Here is a 10125-nt window from a genome sequence, read left to right as displayed (position 1 = left end):
AGATCTTGTCAAAACAGAATTATAATTATAATTATATTATATATATATATATATATTTTTTTTTATGGTAAATATCATATCACACCTCCAAATACAAAAAACTAATTTCTACATTTTATTATCTTCTAATAATATCTATATAGAATCCTTAAAATTTAATTCAAATGCTAAAGCCATGCAAATTATAACTGCCCTTAAAGAATTATAACCCTCGAGCATAGATTTGATTTTGACATTTTAAAATAATAATTCTGTTCTGTAAAGCCCTTTGTTGTTGTATATGTTTGTAATTATTAATGTTCTCTATTGTTCATTGCATAGCAAAAAAAAAGAACTCTATGCAGCCATGTTTGTCTGTAAATCTTGATATTTTCATAAAGAACAAAAAAATCCACAACGACTTGTCGTTTCACACTATGTCCAGAGGTGGCAGTAATGGAGTAACTTTGTCTGTTTGATCACAACCCGAAGAAGAAAATCCAAACAGCGAATGGCGCTGAGAAGCTCTAAAAAACATCGAAGTGGAGATAAATGTCTTCGCTTTGGTGTTTTGGTTTGTGGTTTCTTTATTAAATCAGATTTCATGGGCTCCGATGAGTTCTGTAGGTGTTAACCTGCTGGATGTTTATTTCTCTGTGTTGAGCTAATGTCTGTTAGACGGCTTCTGGTGGGTTGTGACGTGTTGTCTCTTCAAGATGGCTGTTTGTTTTATCCCTGCTGCAAAGGCTGCTTCTCCCGTCTGGATGCCGAGCAGAGAGACTCCAGGTAAAAACACGAACATACGTTTGTTTGAGCTCTGTGGGGAGGAGTAAACTGAATCCTGGGTCCTTCCTGTCAGGTACAGCTGCTCCAGGTGTGGCTGCTGGTGTCTGAGGGAGCAGGTGGACTACAGATACCGACTATCACTGCTGGTGGCCAGAGATGCAGCTACCTTCTGTGTCACTGTGTTTGGAAACAGCTTGAACTCCTTTTTTGGAATCCATGCAACTGGATTACAGAGGTGATTTAATTGGATTATGTTTTATTGGCTTTACTGTTTGGATTAGTTTAGTTCTGACCCAGCTGAATGTTCTCTCCATAATTAGTGTGGTTCAGAATATTTCAACAAAATTAATTAACTGTGGTTATAATGGGAAATAAATAGTTTTTTTTTTTTTTTCTCGAAATGACGGTTTTATATCTATGAAAGCATTACCTTTATAATATTTTTTTTGTTTTGTTTTTAGATATATTTCTATTAGTTTTTCAAAGTACAACATATAAAAATCACACACCCAAATATAAAGCATACATATATTAAAAAAAATTACGGTCTAAGAAAAAGAAATACTCTTACCAATACAGCAATAGTAATTATACAGAAAAAAAAAAAAAACATTCAATAACAGAGGGAAAGATTGGAAGAAAGAAAAAATAAATAAATAAAAAATGCAAACAAGCCACACAAATTATCTAAGTAACAGTTACACTGCACTGGTTACTGCGCTGATTTACACTTTAGAATAGTACTACATATCTATGAAGGCATGGACGGCATACTAAGAAACTGAGCGGCTGTCGGGTTCAGTCTTAGACTGAGGAATAAGGTCCAGAACTGGCTGCCAGATACTACAGAACTTATTAGTGGAGCCATTAACATCTTACCGCAGTTTTTCCAAATGAAGAGTCTCATTAAAATCGCTTATCCACATTTTAAACCAAGGAACCTTGTCAGTTTTCCACAATCTTAATAATACTTTTACTAATACTAATTCTTAGCTATTACCGTACCAGTCCATAAACCACAGTCGTTTGTATAGAAATGCTGCAGTTCCTAAGTGAGGGAGAGTAATAATTTTTTATTGTTTAGTTTCTGTAGAGCATCTCAAGATCCCATATTAGGGCTGCAACTAAAGATTATTTTGCTAATCAAGTAATCCATCAATTATTTTTTTCAATTAATCAACTTAAAATTGGACAGCAAAAGGTTCCTTAAATAAAAAATTTTCATAGAATTAAACTAAGTCAAGCTAGAACCTTAGAGCTTATTGACAAAAGGTTTTGTATCCTGAATACAAAATTTGATATATGTTTTTACAGTGTCTATGTGGGTTGTTCTGTCAGCTAAAGCATGTTTTGCGGTCTCTTTACTCCAGTTAAGGATTAATCGTGTACTAAATTAGTTGATGATTATTTCAGTAATGGATCAGTCATGATTAATTGTTTCGGCCCTATCCAATTCAGTGGTTTAGAGCATGCACATGCAGATGATATATTTTTATTCTTTTGCATGTTAATGAGTGAATTAGTGCTTACTTATTAAATCCTGATCTTTCTCATTACAAACTAAACCTTCGTCTGGACAATAATAAAACGGTATACTCCTTTTTTTACCTTAAGTTTCTAGACCACTTAAAATACAGTATACATCAAATTTGTTCTACCAAATATTGCACGTCTCTGTCCTTGTATTTTACACATTGTTATTGAAAGAAGTATGACAGACTTGATCTATTGTGTGTGTCTCTATCTAATATAAAATAGTAATTTCTTTTATTAGATTTTATAAGCTAAACATCTGAATAAAGTCAAAGTCCCTTATCTCCCTCACTTAAATAAAAACAAACACAACAATAATTTGCTCTTTGAAAATGTTTGCACATAATGAATTTGAGACTTCCACCTGAATTTACGGTCCCTAATATAAAGACTTTGTTTAAATACTTTCTCTCTATTTCCCTCCTCTATTAAGAAACAGCCGCTATTTAATATCTTTCTATGTGCAGCAAGGTATTAGGAAATGCATACAATTATTGTACCGGTATATGTAAAACAGCATTGGTCGGCCACTTCTAGAGCTTCCAACAAACTATGAATGAATGAAAAGGAATTTATTTCAGACAATTTTGACAAACAACAATAAATAAATCAACCAAATACACACAAAAAGAGACTAGTTAACATCAAACCAAACAATTTCCAAACTAACTAAATTCACTTGACCATAAATAAATTAAAAAAAAACCTCCACAAAATAAACCTGTCGGTATATACAGGCAGAGACATGAAATCTATTAATGTAAATTATCTGAAAAGGGGTATGAGGAAGTAAAACGTATTTTTCATACCCCCTCTAAATGCACTTAAATTAACTTAAAGTAGAGTAACCTTCCTGTTAAACTTCTATGGTTTTTATCCAATATTCACACACTTTCTTTAATCTATTTCAATTTTTGGCTTTCTACTGCGATAAGACCCCATTACACAGACTGAGTAAAGCTAATTGCCATGTATTATAACTACCAAACAATTATTAATGTGAAGCGGTAAGAATGAAATGTCAGAGTTGTGTTTTTTTGTGTTTTATTTGCAGCAGTTTTTTATTTTTAGTTTTAATAGTACACTCTCACAGCTGGGGAACTTCTATCAAACTGGTCAGATGAACATCATATTCATCAGTTGTTTTTACTGATATGACTGATTGGAGTTTTGGCAGACAGTACAGTTAACTGTATCTGTAAGGCTCTTTGTGACTTTAAATGTCTACAGTCGAAACTGTTGTGAATAGGTTAAGACATCATCCTTATTAGAACAAACACCACAGACTGTTGTTATGTCCAAACATGTCCGTACTACTGACACCAAGTGAAAGGACTCCTTAGATACACAGCTGAGCAGAAAACAGTGGAGAGGAGTCAGTCATTAGTGCTTATTATGAGAAAATATGTTTGCTTATTTTTTCCCTCCTGCAGTTTTTGATTAAATTTTCTGTTATTCTTTAGGTTGGTTGAACGTTCGGAGGGACCAATGGGACCATCAGCAAGATCGGCGTTGTTGTTGCAGGCAGTTGAAGACTGTTTACTTGGTAGACACTTCATCTTTGGTATAAAGGTATTGTATGTATGAATAGATCACATATATTACATCATGTGGTTACACCTGGCGATTCAGAGCGATATTGTTCGCAAAACAATGTATCATTATGTGGGATGGTGTTATTTCTGCCGCTTTCTGGTTTTACTAGTTCTGCAGGTCTTGGGTAACTGAAACAAACCTGTCATCCCATATGAACTGCCACTTGTTTTTAACTTTTAATCATAAAGTGTTAATGGCTATTAAACTGAACTGTAGATTAATAAATACTTTAGGTTAATAGACAAAATATATTTCTCCTTAATTTTTTCATTTTTATTTTTGTAGTATCATCAAGTTACAGTAATTGGGAGTCGTGGCCTAGTCGTTAGAGCAGTGCGCTTGTGCTCAGTGAAGGTTGCAAGTACCTGCTTCGATCCCCACAGCCTGCACTCTTGGTCTCTGAGCAAGACCCTAAACCTCACACTGCTCCCCTGGGCGCCACAGAATGGCAGCCCACTGCTCCCCAAGCGGATGGGTCAAATGCAGAGTGAATTTCTCCATTGTTGGAAAATAAAGGGATTTACATTACATAATTTGTAATAGGATTCATAAATCATATAATCTCATAATCCAAGTCAATCTGAAAAATGAATCCTTTACTTTTCCTTTGAATAACTTTTGTTGCACAGAAAGAGGTTTGAATTAAACTGTGTGTACTTCATAGGATTCAAATGTATTTATGTTCAAGGATATTTGATCATCAATAAATTTTTAATAAAAAACACCAGAAATCTTTTCTGATGGATTCTGAGGTTTCTTTTGAGTCATTTCAGCTGCAGCGCAGCTTACAGTAGAGCTCTACGTTTGAGGGAGTTATTGTGAGCGAGTGATAAAACAATTAGAAGTTGACTTGGGGTAACCTAGGAGCTTTGTCACATTATAAAGCCATTTAAAAAAGTATTCTTTAGACACAGAGGGACCTAAAAACATCAACTTTCTGTCACTGTGTTAGATATTATCTCATAACTAAGTTTCTGCATAATCTAAGTTGATTATGGTATGTCAATGCTGTATATTGTTGCTGGTAAGCCTTATGAGGTACCATGTGTTGACTCCCATTGACTTCCATTGATTTTCAGTCATTTTCAACCCTTTCTATGCCTTAAACCTAAAACTAACCATTACCAATGCACTTCACCCCAACCCAATTGACACCTTAGCTTTAAACCTAACCGTTAGCAAAATACCTTGTGAGGACCAGCAAAATGTCCTCACTTTGACCCCCATTCTGATGTTGAAATAGGAAAATGGTCCTTACTTTGATGCCTAGACAGGTACACCCACCCCACACACACACAAATACTGTCATTACTTCAGAATCCATTAAAAAGACATTTAAATCTGGATCCATTAATCAAGGTATGTTTATCAGCTACGATTCCCTTTTTTAATTTCACCATTAAATAAAAATGAACAGGACATCACTTGATGTTTCTTCCTTTTTTGGTATTTCACCCCCTAACTGTAACGGAAACGAAGAGATTTGGATGAAGTATTCATAGCATCACTTGATCTCTGCTCTTGTGTCCATCTGTGTGTTCAGTTAAGCGGAACAGAAAGAGAACCATGGCTTAAAGATCCTGATGGAAACCAGTCCAGCAGTAGAGAAAGAACCCAGTTTGTTGCCAGTCAGATGATTCTTCCCACAGCCTCAGGCCCGACTGGCTGCACAGTGCTCAGATATTACCAGCGTCTTCTTCAGAAAGTTTGTGAGAGTGCAGCAGAGTCTGCTCATCCCAGCCAGACCTTTAAGCCTTTTGCAGCCCCCCTGCTGCTGACTTCTCCAAACAGCACCTTTGATGACATCACTCTACATCATTCTAGTCTTCTTTCTCAGGCTCTACTTGGGTAAGTAAATGTAGAAATCATGTAATTCAAAAACGGAAATTAAGTAATTCAAACCTAACTGGTTTTACAGGCTCGTTTCGTTTAGTGTTTCTTAATGAAAACCTCTAACCATATAAGCAACGCTGTTATGTCTAAACAGTTGTTTTTATTTCCATCCCAGATTCCAACCTACAGATCACGCATTCCCTTCCACCCCCCCATGGCAGCAGTCTCTCGGACTTGTTACGTCCTCAGCAGAGCAGGACGAAAAATCGAGTCAGGATGGTGGAGATCGAGACAGCAGACTGACAGGAGCGAGTGTCTCCCTGGATGACCATCCCGGCACGAAGGAGAGAACAGCCCCACTCCAGTTGGGGCGCAGTTTTCACACCACTCCGTTTTCTACTGGGATGCCAAACTCCTCGTATAGAGAAAACAGCTTCAGTCAATCCCAGCCAAGGTATAAAAGCCGCAGCCTCACTCAAAAGGATTTTCCTACCACCCTTCAAACCAAAACACCCATATCAAGCTCCCTTAATTGGAATGATTTGCCTTTCTCTGAGAGTCTCACTGAATATCTATGTAAAGAAAACAAAGATTTTCCGGTTAAAACGACAAGTTTTAATCTGCAGCATCAAAAACCAACCGCAGCAACCATTGAGGAGAACGGCACCCTATCAGATGAACCGGCTTATGCTCGTCAGAGCGCTGCAGAGATAAACGGCAGAGATAAACTCCAGGATATCACGAATACACCGGAAGGAGATCAGGAATATGTTTTATCTGATCAAGACCGTTTTAACTGTGATGAGCATGTGAGCAGGTTGGAAGGCGGAGAGATTTCATGGGACAGTGAAGCTTTTTTTTCACCCGGAAAACAAGAGCAGCACAGTGAAGCGGACGGTTACAACTGTTCTGCCGACTTATTCGGTGACTCACTAGTGATTGAGACGCACACAAATGCTGGTGCACGGCCATCCCCCTCAGATGCTGCTTTCCATTGCACTGAGCTGAATGATCAGCATCTAAAGAATGAAAGCTTTGCTGGGTTAAGATCAACGCCACACAAACAGAAACTTAAAACCAAATTGTTTAAAAGAGATAGTTTAGGTCTACAAGATCTTGACTTTCTTCCTCCTACTCAATCCACTCCATGTATGAAATTATGTGCAGCGACACAGTCACACACAGTCACTTCCTACAGATATTTAAACAATGAATCCTTAAGAGAAAACACAATGAGAAGCATGAGATCCAGCAGGTGCAAGACTAAAATCACATCAGGAAGGAGATCGAGGAAGTCAGAGAAACAAAAAGACAAACATCCAGTTGGACGACATGTAAAGCTGCAAATACAAAGACTGAACTTTGAGTCACCGAGAACAAGCAGCCAGAGGCATGACTCTAAAACTAGCTGTGTGACTGGTGGTGATTACAATAATGGGGAGGGAATAGTTCCTCCTACTCCTGCTCATAAAATGCAGCTAAATGTTGAATTCAGAGAGAGACAGCAGATGGAAAATGGTCGCAGGGATTCCTGCTGGAACAGGAACAGTTCTGGAAGCGATAGGTGTGATCATAGCAGACCCCACTGGGATCAGACTCAGACAGTATTTTATGCTAACGAGTCAGTAGGTGAGAGATATTTGGATGGATCTCAGGATCAGCCCTCTGAAGATGTAAACAATACATGTGACTGGTCAAGGGATCTATTTTCAGACTCCATCTGATTGCATAACTGCAAAAACGGATTGATGTTTAAAGATGAGAACAGCTGCCTTTGAATGAAATGAATCTAATGAAATATTTATATTTATCTCTGACATACTTTGTGTTCAGATTGGAATTACGGGTCGCAGAAAAAACACTAATAGGACAATATTTAATAGTAACTCATTTAATGATCATGGCAATAACTTACTTTTTCAAAACAAATTTTCTACAAATCATATTTAAATCTCCAATAAATGTTATTTTGTTAAAATATGTTGAATTGCTTAAGCACATTTTCCCTTGTGACTTTTTATGATTTGTGTTGATAAATATTAATTCAAAACCTTGCTATGTATATTGTTGGATGCATTTGTTATTAACGACTACTGTTAAGAATGAAGTACTAACATTATGGTGTTGTTTATGAAACAAAGGTAGGCTGTCCGTCCATTTAATGGTCAACTAAACACATTTTCTGCTGAATGCTGTCTTGTCTGATAGAAATCATGCTTCTCCTTGGCAGCTGAACAGACTGGCCGCTCCAGATTCATGTGTGTACGTGTGCAGCGTCAGTTATCTAGGGATAATTGTGGACAATGTCATGCCAAAGAGCTAAAATTAGCTGTCACGATGGCTATGTCCTGGAGGTCTGAGTAAAGAAGAATAGGAGAAAAAAACCAAGATCATGTTACATGGGTAGAAGTGGAAACTGCACAGCCAGTACACAGCTGGAGTCCCGTGCTGTACTGTGTGTGTTGCAGAGTAGAGGTTGCTATGCGGACAGATGAGTGTGTTTTTGTCCTTTTTTTGTCACGTCAGGACCAGTAAAGGGGGCATAGGAGTGTGTTTGAAATTGAAAGATTCCTGCAGGAAGGTTCAGTTTTTTTCCCCCAGATTGAAATGTTTCCGGCTGCTAATTAGAGAACCTTTTATCAGTCTTTACCCTAGAGGAAGAGGGAACAAACCTTGTCAGTCGGGTGACTTTTACAACAGAGCTATTGATAATTTCTGCATCCTAATGATTAAGTTCTCTATAGGCGGTGCAGTCGTTTGGTATGCAGGTGGTTATTTGCTGCTACTTGACGTGGCATTTAAGGTTAGGTTTGGATCATGATTATTGTGTTTAAAAACTGAAAAAGTTTAGCATGATTTCATTCAAATGTTTTAAAAGTGCATTAAAATGTTATTACAGGTTGAAATGATTTGAACCTGCTTTCAACCTCCAATAACACAAGACAAATTAGAGACAGCAAATCTATTTTTTAGTATCACTCGTAGAACAGTGTCTTGGTTAGAAATTCAATTAAGAAACTTGACAGCTGTCCATTATTAAAAGAATGTCGCTGACATATCTGTGTGTTTCACTAAATCGGTTTGACAACTGTGGTACTAATCAACGCTTGGGAGTTTTAATAGTCATTTTTACTTGGAATTTGAACAAATTTTTTCCCCCGAAAATTATAGAACGCTCTCTATGGTGCTTCTGTAGAAGGTGGTGAGGATGGGTGGGGGCAGGTGGGCTCTCCTCATCCTCTGCAAGAAGTTAATGCGCTTCTGTGCCCTTTTGACCAGTGAGGTGGTGTTTACAGTCCAGGTGACCCCCAGGAATTTGGTGCTTCTGACCACCTCTACAGCTGAGCTGTTTGTGACCAGTGGAGCGTGGTTAGGACGGTTCTTCCTGAAGTCCAAGATGATCTCCTTCGTCTTCTCCACATTCAGGATCAGGATGTTATATCTGAAACAGTCCACCAGCTTCTCCACCTCCTCTCTGTAGTTCTGGTCGTTGTCGTCTCTGATGAGGCCCACCACCGTGTTGTCGTCTGCATACTTCACGATTTGATTGGTTGTGAAATAAAAAATACTCAGCAACAATACTCAATGTCAGCAACATCCATGCTGACATTGAAGGCGATAGCTTAAGAGCAGCCTTTAATGCTATCTTAGACACTATTGGCTTTGTTCAAAATGTGAATAGTCCCACGCATTCTCATCTTCATACTTTGGATCTTGTGCTGACATACGGCATAGAATGTGAAGAAATAACAGTATTTCCTCACAACCCTGTCCTCTCTGACCACTTTCTAATAACCTTCAGGATTACTTTAACAGAGTTCTCCTCCCCCAAAAGAAGGTTCAATTTTAGTAGATCTTTATCAAATAGTGCAGTTATAAATTTTAAAGAATCTGCTTCACTTTCTCTCTGCTCTGTGTCACTGAGCAGTGCTGCAGAGTGCAAAAGCTTAGCTTATTCCCCTTCACAGGTTGATGATTTTGTTGAGGGGGTTGCTAGTTCTCTGCGTATTGCCTTAGACAACGCAGCTCCTTTGAAAATGAAAACCGTTAAAAATAGAAAGCTTGCTCCTTGGTTTAATGCAGAGCTGCGTACTTTGAAGCAAAATGCTAGGAAACTGGAGAGAAAATATCGCTCCACAGGCCTGCGAGAGTCCTTCCTAGTCTGGAAAAATGGTTTACTGCTGTATAAGAGGACCCTTTGTAAAGCAAGAGCAGCATACTTCTCCTCATTAATAGAGGAGAATAAGAATAATCCTAGATTTCTTTTTAATACAGTTGCCAAACTCACCCAGAGCCATAGCTCTGTTGAACCGTCCATTCCACCTGCTCTTAGCAGCAATGATTTTATGGGATTCTTTATAAATAAGATTGATCTTATTAAAAATAAGATCATAAGCA

General features: G+C 37.8%; 1 protein-coding gene across 1 annotated transcript; it reads left to right on the top strand.

Moving 5' to 3' along the window:
- The first annotated feature begins 451 nt into the window (after positions 1-451).
- Positions 452-7781, top strand: ddias (DNA damage-induced apoptosis suppressor). Its single transcript, XM_038302257.1, has 5 exons — positions 452-765; positions 839-1000; positions 3762-3870; positions 5438-5742; positions 5903-7781. Exons 1-5 carry the CDS (start codon positions 647-649, stop codon positions 7449-7451), a joined length of 2244 nt encoding a protein of 747 aa, XP_038158185.1. The 5' UTR covers positions 452-646; the 3' UTR covers positions 7452-7781.
- Positions 7782-10125: the final 2344 nt, after the last annotated feature.

Source organism: Cyprinodon tularosa, unplaced genomic scaffold (genome assembly GCF_016077235.1).
Source record: "Cyprinodon tularosa strain WSP-4 unplaced genomic scaffold, ASM1607723v1 ctg485, whole genome shotgun sequence".
In the NCBI taxonomy this organism is placed as follows: domain Eukaryota; kingdom Metazoa; phylum Chordata; class Actinopteri; order Cyprinodontiformes; family Cyprinodontidae; genus Cyprinodon; species Cyprinodon tularosa.
Note: the sequence above shows the minus strand (reverse complement) of the source record. Positions and strands in the feature narration are given on the sequence as shown.